We start from the raw sequence: 22,578 nt of genomic DNA on the forward strand, positions 1-22,578 counted from the left end.
AAGGAGCTGTTCACAAAAGACCACATGGTGTATGATTCCATTCACGTGAAAGTCTAGAATAAAGAAATCTACAGAGACAGGTTCCAGGTTGCTCAGGGCTGAGTGGGGCAGGGAACAGGGGGATGATCTCTAAAGGGTACAGGGTTTCTTTTTGAGGGGATGAAAATGTTCTAAAATTGACGATAGTGTCTCATGTCTACGAATATACTACAAACCATTAAATTGTATAGTTTAAATTGTATAGCATGTGAATATTTAATAAAGTTAAAGATAGCACCAAGAAAAGATCATTTACAAGAAAGAAAAGTACTTCTTACATCTAGGAATTACTTTCGGTTTGTAGATTAGGGTTCAGAAACCTTGAAACACAACATCCCATAAGCCCCACCGCTGTGCCCAGGGCTCTCTCAGAATAAATAGGAGACAGATTGAAAACCCACAGGCAAGACCCACTGGCCACACAAGGCCCATAACACACCCCAGTCACTCCTACCGGCTCAGCAGAAGCAGCCCAAGATCCCCCGGAAAACCACCTGTGCGGGTAGAATAGAGGGAGAGGAGGGAAGTCAGCAAAACACAAACCAAAAAAACCTAAACCAAAACAAAAATGCCTCCCTGGCTTCCTTCTGTAAAGTCAGAGGTTTTAAATATATAAAGGAAAAAATACATTTAAATAGTCTTGAACATAGCTTTTCTTAGAAAAATCTGCAAGGCAATTTACTTTAAAGGAATGAGACAAGTGTTACATTGTTCTGTGTGAATTGTTTTACACGTGCCAGTTAATAAGCAGAATTAGTAGACTGTGTACCAATCACACAAACACAACAGCAGTGAGTTGTGTTGCATACACCCGAGTCCTAGTAAATCTCACTTCATCAGGATTTAGAGAAGTTAGCCTCCCTTTTACTGTAGTCAAAGAATTTACTACCAAAATTCAGAAGCTGAGCTAAGGCCAGCTTGTATACCCTTCTCTCCCCCAAATAATCATTTAAAGCAATCTTTAATAAAAAAAAACACACACAAAAAACTCATGCAATCGATAAGAATTTATTCTTTCTTTAAATAAGACTATAGTGCTCTGAATTGTCTATTTATAGCTACAATTCTAAGATTTATGCTAAGAATTTTTTTCCATCAAGAATAAGATTCCTCTGAAAAAGAGGCCAGGGAAAAAAATTCCAAGCTACCCAAAGTAATGGCAATAAAGGTTCAGGGCAACAGCTGCCGTCATCCCTCTGCGCGGAGAGCTGTCACAGCGCGTGCTCACCTACGCAGGCCCGTCCTGTGCCACCCGCGCTGCATTTGACCGAGATGGGACACGGGGAGCTTCCTCCTGCAGGCGCGGACAGGCACGCGACACTGGCTCTGTCGCAGTTGGGAGCGCGCTTTGTTAACGACAGGTGCACTTGGTCGCTATCATGTCTTCGTACTCTTTATAGGCAACGGAGCCGTCGGGCTCGACGGTCAGCAGGCTCAGGGGGCCGTACTCGGCCGGCACGCACGAGGGCCTGGGCACCGAGGGGTCGAGCGTCTCGTGGATGATGTTCTGCACCGTGGTGTGGGCCCGGGAGCCGTAGCGGTGGCCCGCGGCCTTCGGGCAGTCCCCTTTGCAGAACCGAGGGTTGTACCTGTGCGGGGCCACGATCCAGGTGTCCCACTTCAGCTGCCGGAAGCTGAGTCTGAAGTCGTGGAGCTCGCACTCGTTCTGCGGAAACGCGAACTGTCGCAAGTACTCGCTCAGGTTGAGGGGGGCGGGAACCGGGGCTTTCTTCAGCTCGGACACGGCGGGCTCCTGACCTCTGCGGTGCCGGGAAAATCTGCCACCCGCGGCGGCCCCCTGCCCCCCGGGACAGGCGGGCAGGCGGCTCGGCCGGGCAGGACCCCGCGAGGGCCGCGCCCGGGCACCTGTGTCGTTCAGGTACAGGATCAGCGAGGGCGGCACCGGCACAGCCACGTCGGCCGGGCCCTCCCGGGCCGGGGCCCGCTGCCGCCCGGCTCTCGAGCACGTGAAACTTGCCGCCATGTGAATCTGCCTGTTGGAGGCCAGCAGGGGCTGGAGGACGGCGGTCACATCAACCTCAACCCATTTGTGCTTCGTGCCAAGTTCAAACCGTGAGTGAAAGGTGAAGGAGTGCGCAGCTCCAGGGAGACTCGTGCCAGAAGACTTTGGCTCCTTTATCACCAGGTCGCACGCACAGCTAACAGCAGAGGGAAAGGAAACTGAGTTGTTGACGGTGTACAGCAAGACTGACTTGAGCGGGTGTTCCACAGCAGTAACACGATCCAGGTTAAACAGCAGGTCCACCGACGGGAACGCTCCTGGGAAGAAAAACAATCCACCAGTTGAGCTTGAGTAGGAATCAAACATCACAAGACGTCAAGGAATTAGCACTTCATAGTATTTCTCCTTTCTCCCCACCCACCCCTACTTCCTCAGTCCTCAAGAGGAGGAGGGGGGTTCATATAAAAAGAACATCACTAATGCCCAGCACCACACTGTACATTTTACCTCCAGAAAGTCAGACAGATTTGGTGGTGAATTAAAGCAACAAGGAATCATTGTATTCTGAGGTTTCTTTCTTTCTTGAGATAGAGTTTCGCTCTGTCACCCTGGCTAGAGTGCAGTGGCATCATAGTAGCTCACAGCAACCTCAAACTCCTGGGCTGAAGCGATCCTCCTGCCTCAGCCTCCCTATTAGCTGGACTACAGGTGCCACCACACCTGGCTGACTTCTCTATTTTTAGTAGAGACAAGGGTCTTGCTCTTGGCTCAGGCTGGTCTTGAACTCCTGAGCTCAAGCGATCCTCCGCTCTCAGCCTCCCAGAGTGCTAGGATCACAGGCGTGAGCCACCGCGCCCGGCCTGAAGTTTCATTCTTAATAATTTGCTCCAAACACAGGAAACTAATAAGGAAAGTATTTTTCTCTTCGAGAGACTCTAAAGGGAAAACCATAAAAAACATTTATCAGTCTTGTTAAGACGACATTCTAACCCCTGGTGAATGAAGTCAATTAAAAAACCTTAATTGTCCGAGTTAATTTAGAACATTTGAGATTGAAAACAGATGCTGTAAACCTACTATAATAAAACAAGATATTGAGGAAGGAGGAAGGGTTTTACACAGCCACACCTGCCCTGCTGGGTTATGATTTTTTATTTTTATTTGTTTATATATATATGTATTTTTTTTTGAGTCAGAGTCTCGCTCTGTTGCCCAAGCTAGAGTCCCGTGGCGTCAGCCTAGCTCACAGCAACCTCCAACTCCTGGGCTCAAGCGATCCTACTGCTTCAGCCTCCTGAGTAGCTGGGACTACAGACATGCGCCACCATGCCTGGCTAATTTTTCTATATATGTATTTTAGTTGTCCCTGTAATTTATTTCTATTTTTAGTAGAGACAGGGGTCTCACTCTTGCTCAGGCTGGTCTCGAACTCCTGAGCTCAAACAATCCCCTTGCCTTGGCCTCCCAGAGTGCTAGGATTACAGGCGTGAGCCACTGCGCCCGGCCTATAATGATTTGTAAGGCATAAGCTAGGGAGTGTAGGATTTTTAAAGCGGAGTCCTCTCTCACACATACAAGACACCAAGCTGCCGAGTCAAAGTGTTGACTAACACTTTGTTCTTGTAAGGACCCACTGTTCCACATGGGGACTTACGCTTTCCCCTCACAGAAAGCAACAAACAAGGAGAAAATGTGCTGACTAACAAAGCACATCAATAAATGTAAGAGATATTGTAGGCACATTTCTGAGCCAACAGCTTGGTGGAATGGAAAGAGAGGTTAACCTCGAGCCTCGGCCTTCCCAAGCCATTAAGTCCCTCATAGCTTTGAAATTCTATCACGTTAGCCCACCTTGGCCGCTGACGGCACTAGGAGGAAACGGTAAGACTGAGCAGCAGATTTGCTTCAGTTGGCCATTGAGTACCACGCAAAATACAGCGCAGCTCAAGGAGCTAAGCCCAGCTGCGTTCTGTAACTCAAATGCAGCGTCTTCTATCGTCCCCCCCACTCAGTTAACCGCTCTCCTACACACCTGTCACCTGGTCTCCAGGCGCCTGCTTGTGCTGGGCACAGGGGGTGAAGAGCCGGACAGTATTGTAGAGGTGACTTCCGTTGGATTTGGGAATCCCGTCCTTAGTGGCATATGCCTTATAGAGCTTCTTCATGTAGCGCAAGGCTCTGGAGTCTGGCTGGAGCCTAGGTGCCCCACCTCGCCCATCAGACAGGACTTTGAGAAGAGGGGGAGGGAGGCCAGACCCGTCTCTCCCATCTGCAGGCCGCGGCGAGGACCAAGGCTCAGCCTCAGATTCCAACTCAGCACGAGCTGCAATCTGAGCTTCTCCCCTAGAAGCCCGAGAACCAAGACTACTAGGAACACACAGCCAGGCAGAACAGCAAAACCAAAGGAGGAATTTGCTGGAAAGTGCCATGGCTTGTAAGAACTAGGGAGGAACACATTTCCCCATGCCAGTCTTCTTCCTAAAAGCCAGGAAGACCCTGGCTTGGTCTCTTAAATAAATTTTAGGTGTGTGGGTGGACGAGCATCACTTCTGTCATCAGGCCTCAAGGATGCGTAGCTGAAGGTAATTTTTATCCGCTCTATATCAAACAGCTGATAACACCCCATTTAGCCAATTTGCCCTCATTAGATACAGATTCATTTGGAGTGAATGACCTCTACCTTTTCCCCACCCTAGGCATCTACTTAAAACCCGTTAAATTATCATTATACTAATAGACTAGCTATGTAGCTGAAAGTCTAAGAGAAATTGAGGCATGATATTAAAATAAAACCTCTGATTTTTTTGAGAGAAATTAGGATTCCTAACATGTTTCTTAGGTGCTTGCTGGAACTTCTAAGACGTGTGGAAAAGCTCACTAATTATTCACGATGATACTCAGATGTTGGTATGCAATTTTTGGTATTAGGTTTACTCTTCCTCTTGATTCATCCTCACCACCTCTCCCAGTTACAGGTGCTTAGAATAATTTCTTACTCCATGTTGACTTGAAGAGCGAGAGAAAGTCACAATTGCATAGAAATTCCAGAGAGCAGAGAACTGTTAGGTTAGCTAAGTCCTCCCAGGTGGCTTAATATAGACTATGTACTTGGAATATTGCAATTGTATTTGCAATCTGCTTGAAAGAAGAGGACATTGTCTTTAACCTTGGCTAAAAATATAATACCATGATTTCCTTACTTTGGTCTATATACTTATCTAGATATACTTTGGTTGAAAGGTTTTGAGATGTTTGCTGGTGCTATAAAATAAATGAATGCTTTATTTTTTATTAATCACCCAAATGGTGGTAGAACTCGCTATGGTATTTTGTCCTTACCTGTTACAAGTATTTATGTTCTTGCCTTGGAGCTGAGGCCAGGCCAGATATTACATATACATATGTATGTGTGTGTGTGTGTATATATATATATATATATATATTTTTTTTTTTTTTTAAGGCTGGTCAAGTGGAGCAGTGGGAGTGGAGAAGGAACAAAGGAATCTGTAACTGATTGTGATCAGTTGGCTGTAAACACCACTGCACTCGGACCAACCTACAGTTTAGAAAAACGAGGCAAAGGTACACCAGGAAAAACTGAAATGAAAGCCACCGAAGGAGACTATTTGCTGGAAGCAAGTCAACCCACACCCGTAGTCGTACACGACACAAAACCAGTTTATGCAGTACCCAGACTGATAAACTGAGGGATGTTTGCAAACTATTGAGTTCACGGCCCGTCGGGTCTCCCTGCTCTGCGGCTGGCGGGCAGCGCTACGGGACACGCACAGAGCTGAGTCAGAGCGAGCCCCGGATTACGTGCGGCCCCCAGTGCCACTAAACCGTGCAGACACTGCATGGGGACAGAAAAGCCAGCTGCAGCAGGACGACGGCGTCTCCACGCAGAATTGCACTTCAGGGAAAACAACGACGCCTCACACGTGACGCCCCTCGCCTGTCCCCCGGCGCGGAAAGAACCGGGGGGCAGTGAGGCTCGCCCCCGCCGGGCCAGCCACCGGGGCGGGAGCTGGCTGCTACCGAGGTGGCCTCTGCCCCTGCGATCACTCGATCACTCGCAGCATTAATCAATTGCTTGACGATTACGTGATGACGTTCGTGGCCGAACCTGAGGAAACGTGTGCACCCGATCTCGGGAAGGCTCACAGCCGGCCGGTGGATTCTAACACGGAGGCTGCCAAGAGCAGCCTTAGGTCTGTGTCCCCGACTTTGGTGCTGGCGTCGTCGATGGCCTGAGAATAACCGAGCCCCCTTTCGGCTGCTGGTCAAGACCCAGTAAAGCCTCGCGTTCTGTCGCCCGGGGGTGGCCGGCGTCGGGGCTCGGGGCGCGCTCCACGCCGGGGGGACGCGCGGGCCGTGCGCGCCCCCGCTCAGCTCCGCGCGGGGCTCCCCGGAAAGGCGGGGGTCCCGCCCCGCCCCAAAGCCCGCGCCGTCCCCAAAGCCCGCGCCGTCCCCGCCGGGCCGCGCCCAGACCAGGCGGGGCCTCCAGGGCGCCGCCCACCCGCGGGACACCGGCCAGGCCACCTCTCTCCAGAACGGGGGCCAAGGGCGTCTCCCCCGCAGACGACAGGACGATGGTGTCACCCGGAAGCGATCTCACGACCTCCGAGAGCGGCTTCCGATCTTGCCGGAAGTGACGGACGGAGGCCGGTGCTCGCGGGACCGAGGAGGGCGAGGTGACCCCGGTGCGGGCGCGGGGTCCGGCGGTGGGTGGGGGCGCGGGGCGCCGCCTGGGCCGGGGAGGGCGAGCCGCGCCGGGGCGGGCCTGGGGTTGCGGACCCCAAAGCGAGCCAGACGCGTCTCCGCCCCTCGGTCCCGCAGGGCCGCCGCCACGATGGGCCGCGAGTTTGGGCACCTGACGCGGATGCGGCATGTGATCACCTACAGCTTGTCCCCCTTCGAGCAGCGCGCCTTCCCGCACTACTTCACCAAGGGGATCCCCAACGTGCTGCGCCGCATCCAGGCGTCCGCCCTTCGCGTGGCGCCGCGTGAGTGCCGGCCTGGCGCGGGCGGGCGGCGGGGCTCCCTCCGGCGGCGGCGGCGGCGGCGGCAGCCGCGGTCCCCTCGCCGGGCGCTTGGCGACTTGCCGGGCACGCCTTTCTCGCTGGATATTCCTGACAGCCTTGTGCCGGTCACAACCCCCTCCCCGTCTTCGGGGGAAACTGAGTCACGGAACGGAAATGACTGGCCTCAGATCGCTCGGGCGACTCCGGCGTCTCCTCTGAGGTCATCCGTATCCGCTCCGTGTCGGCGGGGAGATGGTTCTAGCGTGACCCGACGGGGGCGGCAGTTGCAGGGCCCCGTGAACGGGCCGAGAACCACTGAGTGGACACTTTAAGATGGAGCTTATGTCATGTGAATTTTATCTCAATTGTTTACGTTAAAAAATTATTTTAATATGCGGCAGGGGAGAGATGGGCAAGAGTTGGCGACACGTATTCATGGGGGACCCCTCTGTTTTGATCACGTGGGTGTGTCACGTGGCCCTTCTTGACCCTGCGGCTCAGAAGTGGTTTCTGGAGAACTGGGGAGCGGCGGGAGGGCGGACCCGGTGTGAGTCAGGGAAGGGGACCGGGGTCTCTTTCTGTCGTGTGTCCTAGGCGCACGCTCCCTGCTGACTCGCACTGTTGATTTTTGCAGCATTTGTAGTGGCCTACCTGCTCTACACATGGGGGACCCAGGAGTTCGAGAAATCCAAGAGGAAGAATCCAGCTGCCTATGAAAATGACAAATGAGCACCTCATCGGGATGGTGGGTCCCTGTCTCTGAAATCTGGAAGGTTCTTCTCCGGGAGAGGAGTCTGCGTTGTAGTGTCTTGAAGACACAATAAACTTGTATGGGCAGCACGGTTGTGAGTGTACATTTTTGTGAGCAGAATCCTTGGCGTGACTTGTTGTTTAAGTTCAGGACGCCCCTCCGCTGCGGGAGTCCTGAAGTTTCCCCAGTCTGAGGTTTGAAGGAGCAGAGCTCACCCTTTGTTCTCCAGTGTACAGAACGTAGCTGCGGCCACTGTGGGTGGCCTGGGCTAGGGGGAGGACGGATCTGTGGCCCTCTGCTCCCACAGTGACAATAAAGCCCAGTAACTGTGTCGTAATTACTGTGTGTCAGGTACTCTTCTTAGCCACACAAACGCACTCTTTTAAACCTCACAGCCACCTCTGAGGTATCATTATACGCATTTTTCAGATGAGGAAAGAGGCACAGAGGTTAATTTGCCCAGAGTCCCACAGCAGTGAACGGTGGAGTCGTGCGCCCAAGTGTGCACGCGGCCGCTGCCTTTCCTCCGAAGGCCGCCTGCCCCGCAGAGCTCGAGTCGGCCTCACAGGGATGAGGTGGCCCCCGTGGGCTCCACAGCAGTGTTGTTTTCTTACCAGGGAGCCAGCAATGGTTTTAACCACATGTGGTCCATAGCCTCAAATACTTCCTTTGGCCCTTCGAGAAAGTTCACGTCTGCTCTAGAGCCTTTCGATTATCTTTTTAGTAGAAAAGTTAACCCCTTCACGGAGATGATGTGGTTGGCAATTTTAATTTAGTCCCCTACAGAGGCTAAGCTTGGGGCAGGGATCTCGTCTGCGGCGGGACACTGAGGCTGTGGGATGTGGGGAGTTGTCACAGCTTGGTGCTCCTGTGCACGACATGAGATGGAATCTGGGATCCAGTTTTAAACACTTGCTGCTAAGGATACTTCCTGTTAGCAGCTTTGTGTCTGGCTCACACTGTGTCTTTACTTCTAATGGTTGCTGTGGTCCTTAAGGTCCCAATGTGCAATACTTCAAAACAAAAAAAAAATCTGTAAGATAAATTGCATTAATTTTGAGGCTGGGTGGTGGGGAGGGAGGTGCTGAGTTTGATAATCTTGGGCCCATTCCCTTGAACTGTCACATCCTCACTGTGACACAGGCAAGAAACCAGCATTCTTGAGCCCTAAGTTTCTCGTCCATGGAATAGAAATGTTAACACAGAGTTCTTGGGTTGTGGGGGTGGTGAAATGAGTGCTGTGTGTCTAGCAAGGTGGGACAGGCTTAAGAGAGGGCTGTGGTCTGAGGAAAACTCCCCACCTCTCCCTGTAGACAGTCCAATTTTCCTGTTTGCCTCTTTGTCCAGATTTATTCCCAGGTCTTGTGACATATTTGGGTCATAGAGTCCTCTGAGAATCTGATGGAAACTGGACCCATCCTTACCTTGCACAGCTTCCAAAGGTTCACAGGCCAGGGGAGGACCACTGCTTTGACAGGCCCTTGTCTTTCTCAGGGTCTTTCTGCTCTTTGCTCCAAGCTTCCTAGGCAGGTCGCCGCCACTCTCATCTTCCCGGTTGTGTTTTACCCTTACGCTATTTCTCCCTGGTTTGACTCCTTTGGAGACGCCGGCTCAAGAGAATCAAACACCCTTTCTCAGCTCATTCTAGGCATTGAGCCTGTTGATCTGAATCCTTTCTACTCCAGGAGAGCTCTACTGAGAAGACTGCTGCAAGCCCTTTGATGTGCTGAGCTTCTGTGGCTAGAATTAAAGGCTGATTTAAGCCTGGCTCTCATCAAGGGGCTTCCTTCTTCAAGCCTGGGGGCTGGTGGCACCTGTGTAGCAGGGCTGCTGGGGCAGCAAGTGTGGAACACGTGAGTTGTCCTGGCTCAGTGCTCCCGTACATGATACGGCATCTGGGATCGTTGTAGGGGCCATTCTAGTTGCAGAAATCTGCAGAGGAGAACCTGAGTAAGCCTGTAAGGCAGGACAGCTATTGACCTCAGAGCCTAAAACCCGTCCACCTGGGTGTGGCTCCTTCACCTGCTACCGTGGCACAACCGCGCTCCATCCCACCCTTCATTCTCCCATGCTCCTGCCCACGAAGGACTTACTTATGGGCTGCAGAGCCTGGCGAAAGGAGCTGTCTCTTCAGTTTGCCACCATAGTTCCCCAAGATGCAGGCCCCGAAGTCTGCCAGTTCCAGCCAGCAAAAAAGTAAATACACTTTGACCCTTTGTTGAAATTTTACCAGGAAAAGTTTCTCCATTTCAGACTCTTTCATCTTTCATTAGCCACCTCCTGCTCAGGGACAACGAAAAAGTTTCCAATTACTGCCAAGTCTTAATGATCTCTGCCTGGAATGTGTTTCAAACAGCTGCTCGTGTATCTACACCCTCTTTCTCCCGTTTCATCCTAGGCACTTAACTCAGAAGCAGAAAATCCCTGGGAGTTGTATCCAGAGTTGCCAAGCTCTCAGCTATCAAACCTGCTTCAGTCTCATTTTCTTCTTGTAAATTAATCATTTGAACCCCCAAATGTCAGTGCCTGAGAGGCCTGAGACCTACTCCCATGTCGGTGATAGAACAGGAGACTAAAGCCCAAGGATGGGCAGGGCTGGCCTGTGGTCCGTCGCACGGCATAGACTCCAAGCTCCTGCCTCCCAGCGAGCATTCTTTCTCCTACAGCTGGACTGTTAAAGGCTGCTTAGGTCTTGCTGCTGGTGGAAGGAGCATGTAGTTATGTGTTTATTCATTCAGCAAAATGCTTAATTGCAGAGAACCTTTTTTTTTTTTTATTTCAGGAATAGGCCTTTATAGTTTATCAAGAAGTATGGGATGGCCGGGCACGGTGGCTCACGCCTGTAATCCCAGCACTCTGGGAGGCCGAGGCAGGAGGATCTCTCAGACCAGCCTCAGCAAGAGCGAGACCCTGTCTCTACTAAAAATAGAAAAAATTAGCCACAGGTGGTGGCCTGTGCCTGTAGTCCCAGGGAGGCTGAGGCAAGAGGCCTCGCTTGAGCCCAGGAGGTTGAGGTTGCGGTGAGCTGTGATGACGCCACGGCACTCTAGCCCTGCTGACAGAGTGAGACTGTCTCAAAAAAAAAAAAAAAGTGTGGGATGGCTGGGGACAACTGCTGGCAGTCTAGCTAAGTGCTGCCTGGGTGATGCTTTGCTTCTGTAAGTTTGATTCTTGCTCCATATTTAATTTAAACGAAGTAACTACAAAGTTCACGAAGACATGCGCTGAAATACTTTCCCTAACAGTGGTTCCTTCCACAGACAAGAACCAATGGCTTTTTCTTTTGGGGAGAGGGGTGGGAAGACAGGGGCTGGACCGCAAAGGGCTCCGCAGCGTCCTCGCGCCCGTGCGGATGGACGGTTCCTTCCCCCCAGGTGTGGGGCCCAGGGCTTTAGGCTCCCTCCTTGACCGTGGTACTGGCTTTACAAATTAACACAAAAGACTAGTCTGATTTTGCTTGGAGTGCCCGACGGCAGAAATGGAGGACGAGAAGTCCCCATCTTTTGGAGGAGCAGTTTCCAAGTCCCATCTGCCATGTCATTCCAGGCTGGCTAAGGAAGGCTGGCACGGAGTCCACAGACCCAGCTGGCTCCCGGACATCACGTCGTTAAGTCTTTTGCTTATCTAATCGCGTCTGTGTTCTTACCCAATGTTCACAAGGTCACGGCATAGCCTCTCCCCGACCCTGCAAATTTCCCGGTTAGGCCCCTACCCGGACCGTCCAGTACCCAAGCTCAGGGGCGAAGGGGCAGAGCAGCTAACGGGGCTGGAACATGCAGGACTGGTTAGTTGGGCTTGGTATACGTTACAGGTCTCTTCTCAGTGTTCCCAAAGTGCCATCAGTGAGTAGTGTCCCCCTCCAGGCCTGACTCCACGGTCCTGAGAGGACTAGAGCCAGGACAGTCAGTTCTGTGGGGTCACATCTGCACAGCCCCAGCTCCGAGGTCCGTCACACCATCCCCCTCTGCCTTGGCAAGAAGCCCCCCACTTGCCTGGCGGGGACTGGCGACCGCCCTGCCCCACCTTCAGCGTCCCATCCACTGTCCCTGAGGGAAAGGAGCAGGAGGCTCTTACCCAGCGTCCAACCTGTGGTGAGAAGGGCCTCGGGACGAGGCGTCAGCCACGTTGTCAGGGAGGCGCCAGGCACAGAGGCATCTGATTGGCTTATCATCCTTCCAGGTGACAGGAAGACTAAAGTCCCATGAATCCCCTTACTCAAAAGTCATACCTTTCCCCTCAAACTTATTAAAATGCCCATGTCATTTAATGAGTACTTATAACTACTCATGGTGTAGGTACATGTCCTCCCTTGGTCTGGAAATCTGCAGTAATTGCCACCTAAACAGATGAATGTTTGGCGCTTTGAAGACATCTCAGCCCTGTGCTTGGTCCCCTGAGGGTGTGGAAGGAAAGGCTCTGATAAGGTCCCACTCAACTACTGGGAAGACAGCCCTGTTTATTATTTATAATACTGTCACTATTGAGGGCTCCCTAAGTCCTAAGCTCTCCCACTAATTTAGGAGATCCTGCCACCTCCCCACTGACACAAGAAGCAAAAGCCAACCTAGAATCATTCATTCAATTCGCCTGCGACTCGGGTGAGTCCCCCATCGGTCCTGATGGCCCTTGCCCTGTGAGAGGGCAGCCAGGGCAGACGGTGAGTTTTCCACAGCTGGGGGTGACAGACAGGTGCGGATAACCAGGGGGACTGTCCCTCTGTGCGAGTGCAGACCTGGGTGCTGGGGACAGTCTGGGGAAGCATCCTCCCGCAGGAGGGTAAGGGCCTTAACCAGCTGATCAGCTTCTTCCCACACAAGGCTGAAAGAGGTCAACGGTATTTCTGAAGACTTCCTTGTTAGAATTCTATTTTTATTAGCGTGATCTCACTGAGCTATTTTGGAATAGAAATGTGGCCAGTTGCCTGGCCTCCCTCCGTGGGTTCACGTGGCCTTCAGGGGAGGGGGTCAGTGCTGACTTATGGCAAAATGGCTGAAAAGGCCCCGGCCAGCAGCACAGTCACTCCAAGTCCAGAGGGGGGATCAGCAAACACAACGGGCCTGAAGGGCGGCCGCTGAACTCGCTTCTCTGGTAGACATTAACTTATTAAATCCACCCTGATGACAAACATAAACTTTGCCCCCATCTCACCTGGCAGCCACGCAAGAGGTGGTGCCAGTTTATAAACGGAGCCGGGAACTGGCCCTGCCTCTGAGGCTCCATCACCCTCCCTCGCTCAAGATGTGGCACCTCAAGCTCTGCGCGGTGCTCATGGTTTGCCTGCTGCTGCTGGGCCAGGTAAGGGCGGCCGTGCGTGGGCCTGGGGGGCTGGCGGGGCTGTAAGTGGAGCCTGAGGCGCGACTCGGTTGCAGGAATGTTCCTGTGCTGAGTCTGCAGCACCTGGGAATGAGCACTCACCCGGGTGAGCACGCTGTCAACTCTGCCTTATCCGGGGTGAATCCGTCTTGGCCCTACAGGTAGAAGGAAACCCAATACCAGAGCTGAGTCCAGTGAAAAGAAGGCCACGGAGAATGACCCCATTTTGGAGAGGTGTTTCCCTCAGGCCCATCGGAGCCTCCTGCCGGGACGAGTCTGAGTGCATCACCAGGCTGTGCAGGTACCCGCAGCCCTGGCGCAGCGCCCAGAGCCCTGGGGAGCCGGGCAGGAGGGAGGGGACGCAGACCTCGGGGTGGGGCGGGACGGGGAGGCCTGTCGCAGGCTGGCGGCTCCGCGGAGGATCCCCAGCGGTTAAGAGCCAAGAACAGCTCCACGCGGGGACCACGAAGAACGGTGCTTTTCTTTGGTTTTCCCCGAGACTGGGCAGATCAAGCAGAGAAGGAAACGCAGCCCAGGTGGCCCTGGCCGCTCCCAGACCCCATTAAAACCCCCTTTTCTCTTCCCCTAGAAAGAGACGCTGCTCCCTCAGCGTGGCCCAGGAATGACGCACACACCACCACAGCAGCGCCCGCGACAATGCTCCGTTCTATGGAACGTTGATCAACTGCACTTTGCCCGGAGACCCCTAAGTGAAGCAATCTTGTGTTTTTAATATTTAAAGACAGACGTATGCTTTAAATAAGTCTCCATTTCTTCTTAGAATGTTGATATGTGGATAAGCGTAACTAAACCTGTCAATTTAGAGTTTATTTTTCTATGGATATTATTAAATGTCTCAAATTAAAATTTTAGCAGTCTGGGATCAAGCTTTGAGGGGAAGGGTTCACTCTGTACATTATAGACAAAACCAGCATTGCCCAATAATGCTGTGTTAGCGCCTCAATCTGGAAAGTGTGGGGAGAGGGAGTTTGGCAACAGCTGCGCAATCGGCCTGGGCCAGTTCCTAAGATGGACGAGGTTGGCACCTGGCCCCTACTGACGTGCCCCTTTGTCTGTGACTGTCTAAACCTAAGGCAGACCTGGAAAAAATCTAGTTTGGTAAAACCATAAAGGCTGAAGCCCCCACGAACACCAGTGCGGATTTGAGATCTCTGTTGGAGCAGGGCAAATTCTGACATATGCACAAGGACCCCTGGCCAGCGAGTTCGGAATTTCCGTAGCCCGAAAACGAGACCTGGGCTGGTGGGACCAGACTTTTAAAGAAGAGTACTACTGGACCCTCAGACACAAAACAGGAGTTGTACGAAAAAGGGCAAAGTAGGAGTTGAAGAAGTGTAGAGAGCACAGTGTTTATAAACTTTAATACAGAAAATCTATTTGATATTTATTAAACTTAGTTTCTCCAGCTATGGTTTGGCATTATACAAAGCATCTTAATGACACAGTAGAGTTAAAAAGATCTTTACAAATTGAAATGTGATACCCTTGTCTCCAAATATTTTAATTGCCATAAATTTGTTTAAAAATACACATTAAACGCATGTTTGACACTCTAAACTTTCTATAATTTCAATACCACAAAATACATATAATATACTATACAGATGTGGAAAAATCTAGTTAGTATATAATACTTTGCTCACCATTAACAGCTTTATTATGAGAAATGCACGTACTGACTGAGAAATCCTAGCTTTTGAACCCCAAAGTACCTCTGAAATTTTAATATATTGCAACAAATAAAAATCACAGTATATAATTGAAATTTTGGTTGAAAAATGTCAGATGCCTAAATATTCTGGGGAAAAGAAATGTGAACCAAAGCTCTGGACCATGCACAAAGCAAGGGCACCCATCAGTCGCGAGCAGCACCTTTCCGCAGAGCCAACAGGCTTCTAGTTGATTGGCGGCTTTACCTTCCCTCCAAAACCCTCCCCAAGCATCAAACCATTATCTACCAAACAATTTTAATGTCAAATAAGATAAAAGGATTTTCAATAAATATATAAGTATTTCCATCCTCCATATACAAAATTTCCTAAAACCATTCGAAACGGAGGCTATTAGATAGAAATTTTCCTAACTGTGCTTACCAAGCACACCGCTGGCCTGCAAGGGTGGTGCCTGTCCGGGCACTGCCGGCCGGGCCAGCTCGGTTGGTGAGCCCCCCAGCACTGCTGAATGCAACGTCAGTGACCTGCCAGGTGTGTGCATGCAGGTGGAACATGGGGACACTTCTTGAACAGCAACAACGAACCCAACAAGCATGGAGAATCATGGCGTTGATCTGAAAGGCAGCATTTCCAAATAGGTATTTTCCAGAGAGGAACACGGCAGGTAGAAAATCCCAATGGTTAAAAGCTGAACAGAAACCCCACATAGAAGCAGTAAGAGGTCAAAACTAAATATTACTAGAATTTCCGGGTAGGAGCTTTTCCACATTCATTTAGAAAGCTTTGTTTTTTGTTTTTGTTTTAAGAACAGCAAAAGTTACACTTAGCTGAGCAATGGTGGCAAGGAGAAGCCGATGCTGAGGTTCCTGAAAGTCAACTTCCTGGCGTGGTGACCATGAGGCTGCTACTGCACGACGCTTACAGATGGCTAAGGCTGGCTGCAGACGTACCTGCAACACCCCATCCTGGGACCAAATTCCATTAGGGGGCTGTTACTCTTTCTCCCTTTTCTGGAGATAGCAAGTTCTTTTTAATTAACCACAGGGTTTCATGTGAATAGGAGTTTAGCAAGATTAGCATTCACCTTACCAACTACTGAGAATTTATTTCCTGTCATTTGCTAGCTTGGCTTTAGGGTCTAGAAGTTTAAAATGAATTTCTCCATTAGCAAACAAGTGAAGATATGCTCACAAACATGAAGAATTTGGTCTTTTGTCACTACATGTTACAAGCCATTCAATAATTAGCTCTTTAATTGACTTTACTGAATAGCAACCCTAGACGTACAGCATTATCACTGGAAGGAAGTCTGCCTCTCCGACACACTGATACAGAAAGCTAGAAGGAAGCCTGTGTTCCGTGTATCAGGGAATGTGAGTTACAGGAGCCTGCACAGACGGGAAACGCCCTGGCTCCCCAGTTACTCAGGGTTTTTAAGAAACATCATCCCCAGTAGATGTTCCTGGAACCCAGACACAAACTCCTATAAATCAAAATACACAATGAGGCCACTTTGTTCAATTAGCAACTGGAAAATTAAAATCCTTCCCACCCTGTAAGAGCCCTATTACACTACAGAAGGGCTCAAATATACTTTAAAGTTATTTTACTACAAATCATAGTAATTAAGGTTTAACAATCTAAGGGAATACACATTGCACCCCTGAACATTAACGTTCAAGGTGTCAACAACAAAGTGTCTTAGATCAATTTAATAAATAATGTGGAAATAGTTGCACTAAGCTAAAATACTAAACACACACATTTTTGACAAACTAAGTTCATGTTTTCATACATACATACATATATATAAAGTGTGTATGTGTACATAATTCTAAGGTCCAAAGCTGCAAACGCTCACACCCAGAGAGTGCCCAGCGTACCCTCCTCTGCATCACCGGGCATCACTGACCGGAACAGGCACTGGCTGCCCCGCAACTCCAGGGCCCTGGCCTCCGGAGCCAGCCTTTCCACTTCCATCGGGCGCCTTTCGCAGGCTCTTGCTTCAACTTAGCTCGTTCACTAAGTTAATGTACCAAAGTTTCTGTCATTAAATACAAAATGATGCTGTCTGATCTAGCTGCTTAAACCCTGAATGAAAAGAAACGAACAACAATTTTAAGAAAACAGTGAATCTAGTAAAGCCACAAGCGTGACACTCAAAGTGCAGCCCAGACGCCCACGGACCCACCGGTGCAAGAGCCCCCAGCAGCACAGGCGTGTGTGGGCGCGCGCACACGACACAGGCGTGTGTGGGCGCGCGCACACGACACTGGGGGTTAACTCAGTGGGGTCAGCCTGGCCCACTCTCCGGCAGCTACAGCTGTAAATTTATCTGAAGTGCTCACTGCCTGTGGAGTCACTTCTTGGCTACTTGCCCAGAAAAGGGGGCGCTGAGGCCAGGAGTGGGCCGGATGCTCTCCAGCCAGACTGGACCCGGGGCTGCGCTGTGAGAGCCGGCATCACCTGGCGGGGGCGCCCCCGCAGCCCAGCCCAGGTGAGACCACTGGGACAACCTCACCCACCACCGTGGGGCCGCTGGTTGCCTGTGGAGTCCAATGTGCAGGACGCTGCCTCCTGGCACACAAGTGTGGTCGTAAAGAGCAGGCAACAGAGTAATTGTTAGAACAGTTGCTATTTCTGTAATTAACTATATAGTAAGTACAAGTCTCAGACTAAGTTAAGATTTTAGCCACTTGTCAAATTCAGTTTTAAATGGTTAGAAAACGCTGAGGATGCCGACTGAGGAGGGGGGAATGGTCACCTGTGGAGGAGTCCGAAGTCTGTGCTGGAGCAGACACGACACAGAGCATCTAGGGGACAGATGAGGAGAGGGAGTGGCATTTCCACAGCTTTGACACTGAAAATTCAGTTGTTTAGAACAGGGCTTTCATCCACCGCCCCTTACTATGTTGTGGGAAAAACCCTCCACAATGAAAAGCTTAAAAAATTCATTCTCCAAGAATTAACACCGGTTTAAAGAGAAATATCTTACAGAGCAGCACCAAAAACACGCAGGAAACTCCGCCTTAACCAAGTACCAGTGTGACCCAGAGATGCTCCTGCTGCCTTTCAGGACAGAGACTAGAACACACCAGAACCCAGAGGTGCCCCACTGGCTGTCGCTGAGTCTAAGAGTCCAGAGGATACTGTTTCCATTTCTAAGACATCACTGCAAATTAAGGAATCAGAGTCAGAGAAATCAGAGGACAGGACACACACGTACTTGCTTAACAACAGTTACTTCTACTGAATAGCTATCACGATCACTGAGAAGTTGCCTCTTAAGGAAAACTATTTCTAGAACACACTAAGATTAAATTAAAAAGATATCAGAGGCAATTTATCCAAGGGAAAAAGGTTAAATTCAACATAATTTGTAGGTCTCAATCTTCAATGATATGTAGAAACAACTTGAGGTACAAAAACAGTTACGAAGCTCTATAAATACGAGGCCACAGGACAAGGACAGCACACCGGCTGCAGAAGGAAGTGTGAAAAGACTCCGACACAAAGGATTCACCGCACCACTGGACTTGGCGCTTTTCTACCCCTTCTTCCCCCTCTCCCACTTCAAGCCTGAGCAATCACCTACAAACAGTAGGGCCGTCTCTTTGTTTTCTGATTGGATGGGTTTATTTTTGAATGGGGAGAAGGATAAATTGTTTTCTGAAGCAGCATTGCCCAATTGGTTAGACTAAGTCATGTACCAAAGCATTAGCTTTTCTGAAAGTATTAATCTTTATGTAATCCTAAAGGAAGATTTAAAAGGAAGAGAGTTTAACATTATTACTGTAGAAGACCAACCAGTTATGGACGATCTGGTCCTAGTGTAAAACTTCATCTGTAAACAATCCATAGAGTCTTCATTTGAAGGTAAGATTTAAGGCACACCAAACATGATAGGGGCATTAAAAAACAAAGTGTAGAGGGTAAACGTCTTACCTTTGACTCCTGTATGCACCTTGTAGGGAAAGGTACTTTGATATACAACTCTTACAGAGCTGGCTTCTTAAGCTCTACCCCTGCTCCCCTCCCCTTCCCAAGAGAGCTCACATTAAACCAAGTTCGGTATTTTTCTAGTGTGAATTTTCTGATTCCATCAGAAACATATATCATGGATGAGGGCCTTCTTAATACAAAAGGAATAAATACAAGAGAGGCTTAAAAAGGAGAAATCCATCATCCCTACAGCAGGCATTAGACCAGCGAGGCTCTAGCCCACTTCTGCGCGGGTCACTGCATGCTCACATCAGAGCATCGCAATCCAGGATGAGGAAAACAAAGATCTAAAAAAGGTTTTAACTTTCAAACATTGTCAATTAAAGAGACACAGGCAGCAACCCTCGGGAGCTGGATCATCCTTTTTTCTACAGTAACTTATTCTGTTTAAATTAAGTGTCACATGATTAGCAACAAAAGGGGACACGTGAACTGGGCACAGTGTGCACACCTGTAGTCCCAGCTACTCGGGAGGCTGAGGCGGGAGGTTCGCTTGAGCCCAGGAGTTCAAGACCAGCCTGGGCAACATAGCGACATCCCATTTCTTAAAAAACAAAACATGGTTTTAATAAAATCCATACAGTTCAAGATTGTCCTTTTATGAAACCATTCAACATGACATGCGTCTTCTACACAGTTTGCCTGCCCTCTTTTGTAACGCATTGAATGCAAATTATAGTCACCTTGTGAGTGCTGTAGTGTTAACACAGTCACAGTTTCTGAAACAATGCATACCAAATCACATTTCATTTTACATCCATGTAGAATGCAATCTTCTCATATATATAAGTGATTTTTCACGTGTAGAAGAATATCCTTAATACTAACCATAAAGACTACAATAATAAAATTGTAGTTAAGATTTCAAATAATATCAGGTAGTAGGTGTAGAAGGAATATGTCCTTATTTTAGGTGAACCAATTCTTACTCTTATAAGAGCTACCACAAAGACATTATTAGGTAACAAAGCTCCCACAGTATATAAATAAAAAGGCCTACTTTAAATTTATGCTAAATATTCAACAAAGTAAATTTATAGGCAGAAATAACTAAGTTTTAAACTAGCCCCAATCTGGGAACTTAAAAAAATTAAAATAAATAGAATTTCAATTGATTAGTTATGAATTGCAACTGGTATTTCAATCTTATTATAGATCATTGAAACCATCTTATCAATGTGCTGCAGATTTAAAAGCATTTAAATAATTTTTCACATTGGGAATATTAAAGGGGCCAATTGACACGAGACATTAACCAAGGAGGAGAAAACCATTCCTCATTCTTAGTGTCGACTAGGTGGCGTGGTATGGCAGTTTTCCTTCGTGGTGTGACACAGTGTTGTGGAGAAAATCAGAGGCAACGAGAATGTGTTCAGTTCAAGATACCAACTTGGCATCCTGGCGAAGCCAGTGCAGTCCTTGTCGGGTGTAACGAACTAGATCTGTCATAATGCTCGCATTAAAGATGAGAGGGCCCATTACTTTATCCAGTTCAGCAAAGAATTCTAGAAAACCAAAAATATTTGTTAAATGATGCATATTCTTTTGAATCACTGCTCTAAAATTTTGAGTATAGACTGTATAGCATTCATATGAAGTAAAAAACACTCCCTCCCACACTGACATGATTACTGTCCATGTTTTAGAACAAATCCTCCACAGTCTCTCAAGTTATATTTATTCCCTAAGTCATTCAACATTTAAACAGAATGTATGAACAAGAATTCCATTGATGGAAATTATAAATTCTCATTATGCCATTAACATCTTTTTTTTTTTTTTTTTTTTTTTTTTGATACAGAGTCTCACTGTGTTGCCCAGGCTAGAGTGCCGTGGCATCAGCCTCACTCACAGCAACCTCAAACTCCTGGGCTCCAGCAATCCTTCTGCCTCAGCCTCCCGAGTAGCTGGGACTACAGGCATGTGCCACCATGCCCAGCTAATTTTTTCTCTATATTTTTAGTTGTCCAGCTAATTTCTTTCTATTTTTAGTAGAGATGGGGTCTCGCTCTTGCTCAGGCTGGTCTCGAACTCCTGAGCTCAAACGATCCTCCCTCCTCGGTCTCCCAGAGTACTAGGATTACAGGCGTGAGCCACCGTGCCCGGCCTCCATTAACATCATTAAAATGAAGACCTAGTGCCACAATGTACTATTTGATCCTCAAAACATTTTGTGTATTCTTTTTGTATAAGAAGCAAGTGATACAAAAGGGAAGATGTTCTTTGCATGTTTCCCACAACAGCCCCTGTGAGGTTAGATATTTATGACAGCCAGCCAGTGCCCAACCTTTCAGCTATAATCATATGCCATGCACCACCGATAAACTAAATCCCATGACAGTAGTTTAAAAATTTAAGAGAGAGAAATAAAAGGATTCCTCCTATGTGAACAGATATAGGCTGGTGTACATGTGAAAGGCTCTAGCCCTGAGTAGAGGAGGGGAAACAATACCCTAAGATTTGATCCCAGTGTAATTTGGGGAGCAGATAGAGCGATGAAGGACTAAGAAGAGGGTTTTTAGATGTGCAGAGAAAAAAGGGTCATTCTCATGATAAAGGTTTCAGGCTATGCAAACAAAGGAGGAAATAACCAAACACTTGAGGAGAGAAGGCTCTTCTTTACAAAATTCCAGCTATTAAATGCAGAAGGAATGTCAGAATAGAAAATTCCTGACAGATTTTCTATTTCCTGATATAATAATGGACGCAGGTACTCGTCACCAATGGATGCGTAAGTGAAAGTGTCATAGGGAATCTTACATCAAACCCATCAGGCCGATACTCCCTGACTGAATCTGCCGAGCAAACCTGGTGTCACCAAAGAGGGATAATCACTACATGCCCCTAACAGGGTGCCACGGGAAACAGAGAGCACCGCCTGGAAGACACTCTTACCTACAATACTGAACTTGAATCGAACTGGGTCTCAAGATGTAACTATCAGCATAAGAAAATAAGGGGGACAGAAGAACAACTGACACCATGAGGAAGTAATCAGTCAAATCCAGAATATGACATTCTATCGCCCAGGTTCTCCTCAAAATCAATGGCATGGCCAAAAAAAAAAAGAAATGAAAGGAGGGGGTGACACTTAAGAAACTTATCAATGAAACTGAACGTGTAGACCTTGCTTGGATCCTGCTTGAAATAAATCCAACTATTTGAAAAAAAAAGATATTTGACACAATAGGAGAAATGTGATGGTAGAATATAGATAATATAAAGGAGTTATTAACTTTGGTAGCTGTGATAAAGGCATGGTGGTCATGGTTTTGAAAAGTTTTTATCACTTAAGGATGCACAGTAAAGTATTTTCGGGTGAAATGTCATGATATCTGGTATTTGGTTTATAACACTGGGGGTGGGGAGAAAAGCATGAGAGAGAGAGACAGGCACCCACACAGATGGAACGAGACTGGCAGAATGTGTTGCTGAACAAAAGGTACCTGGGGTTCATTATATCATTCTCTTTCCATTAGTCAATGGTCGAAAATTTCCATACAAAAAGAAAAAAAAAAGAAAAGGAAAAAAGAGTTCTCGAAAACTGTCATCAGGGAGACGAATAGAAAGCAGGGCGACTTGGAGGAATTCCAGCTCTCTAACATTTCCTGACAATATTTAAAATTTTGGGAACAAATTATGTTTTTATAAACATGACTTTATGTTAAATATTGGGGTTCCTCTTCTACCTTCCTCTTACCAGGCCCCCTCTTTTAGAGATAGAAATCTTTCATTTTCATCTGATCACTTGCTCATACTGTAAGTATTTAAATGCACTCTGGGACAAAAGGA

At 48.4% G+C, this 22,578-nt stretch overlaps 4 protein-coding genes across 5 annotated transcripts in view; 2 read left to right on the plus strand and 2 right to left on the minus strand.

Annotated features, from left to right (window-relative positions):
- Positions 1-1,071: 1,071 nt before the first annotated feature.
- On the minus strand, positions 1,072-5,180 carry GDF9 (growth differentiation factor 9). The gene is made up of 2 exons (XM_069484043.1): positions 4,035-5,180; positions 1,072-2,319 (listed from the first exon to the last, which is right to left on the minus strand). The coding sequence occupies exons 1-2, from the start codon at positions 4,429-4,431 to the stop codon at positions 1,391-1,393; spliced, it is 1,326 nt and encodes a 441-aa protein (XP_069340144.1). The 5' UTR covers positions 4,432-5,180; the 3' UTR covers positions 1,072-1,390.
- A 1,447-nt stretch (positions 5,181-6,627) lies between these two features.
- UQCRQ (ubiquinol-cytochrome c reductase complex III subunit VII) lies at positions 6,628-7,866 on the plus strand. The gene is made up of 3 exons (XM_069484044.1): positions 6,628-6,705; positions 6,842-7,008; positions 7,661-7,866. The coding sequence occupies exons 2-3, from the start codon at positions 6,855-6,857 to the stop codon at positions 7,753-7,755; spliced, it is 249 nt and encodes an 82-aa protein (XP_069340145.1). The 5' UTR covers positions 6,628-6,705; positions 6,842-6,854; the 3' UTR covers positions 7,756-7,866.
- Positions 7,867-12,975: 5,109 nt separating this feature from the next.
- On the plus strand, positions 12,976-13,835 carry LEAP2 (liver enriched antimicrobial peptide 2). The gene is made up of 3 exons (XM_069483615.1): positions 12,976-13,072; positions 13,252-13,391; positions 13,680-13,835. Exons 1-3 carry the CDS (start codon positions 13,016-13,018, stop codon positions 13,714-13,716), a joined length of 234 nt encoding a protein of 77 aa, XP_069339716.1. The 5' UTR covers positions 12,976-13,015; the 3' UTR covers positions 13,717-13,835.
- AFF4 (ALF transcription elongation factor 4) overlaps positions 13,817-22,578 on the minus strand; it is a 57,923-nt gene continuing 49,161 nt past the window's right edge. For both annotated transcript variants that reach the window (XM_069483613.1, XM_069483614.1), the window contains one exon: positions 13,817-20,291. In XM_069483613.1, coding sequence (XP_069339714.1) covers positions 20,164-20,291 — 128 coding nt within the window. In that variant the 3' untranslated portion in view covers positions 13,817-20,163. The remainder of the gene's footprint in view (positions 20,292-22,578) is intronic.

The sequence above is a fragment of the Eulemur rufifrons genome, chromosome 10 (genome assembly GCF_041146395.1).
Source record: "Eulemur rufifrons isolate Redbay chromosome 10, OSU_ERuf_1, whole genome shotgun sequence".
Classification (NCBI taxonomy): Eukaryota; Metazoa; Chordata; class Mammalia; order Primates; family Lemuridae; genus Eulemur; species Eulemur rufifrons.

Excerpts from the sequence above, each read along its gene's own strand:
- GDF9 (XM_069484043.1), bottom strand. The coding sequence starts at position 4,431 with ATGGCACTTTCCAGCAAATTCCTCCTTTGGTTTTGCTGTTCTGCCTGG. Across the intron at positions 2,320-4,034 it reads GCCTGGAGACCAGGTGACAG|GAGCGTTCCCGTCGGTGGAC; the intron begins GTGTGTAGGAGA and ends TTTTCTTCCCAG.
- LEAP2 (XM_069483615.1), top strand. The coding sequence starts at position 13,016 with ATGTGGCACCTCAAGCTCTGCGCGGTGCTCATGGTTTGCCTGCTGCTG. Across the intron at positions 13,073-13,251 it reads GCCTGCTGCTGCTGGGCCAG|GTAGAAGGAAACCCAATACC; the intron begins GTAAGGGCGGCC and ends TTGGCCCTACAG. Across the intron at positions 13,392-13,679 it reads TGCATCACCAGGCTGTGCAG|AAAGAGACGCTGCTCCCTCA; the intron begins GTACCCGCAGCC and ends CTCTTCCCCTAG.
- UQCRQ (XM_069484044.1), top strand. The coding sequence starts at position 6,855 with ATGGGCCGCGAGTTTGGGCACCTGACGCGGATGCGGCATGTGATCACC. Across the intron at positions 7,009-7,660 it reads CGCCCTTCGCGTGGCGCCGC|CATTTGTAGTGGCCTACCTG; the intron begins GTGAGTGCCGGC and ends TGATTTTTGCAG.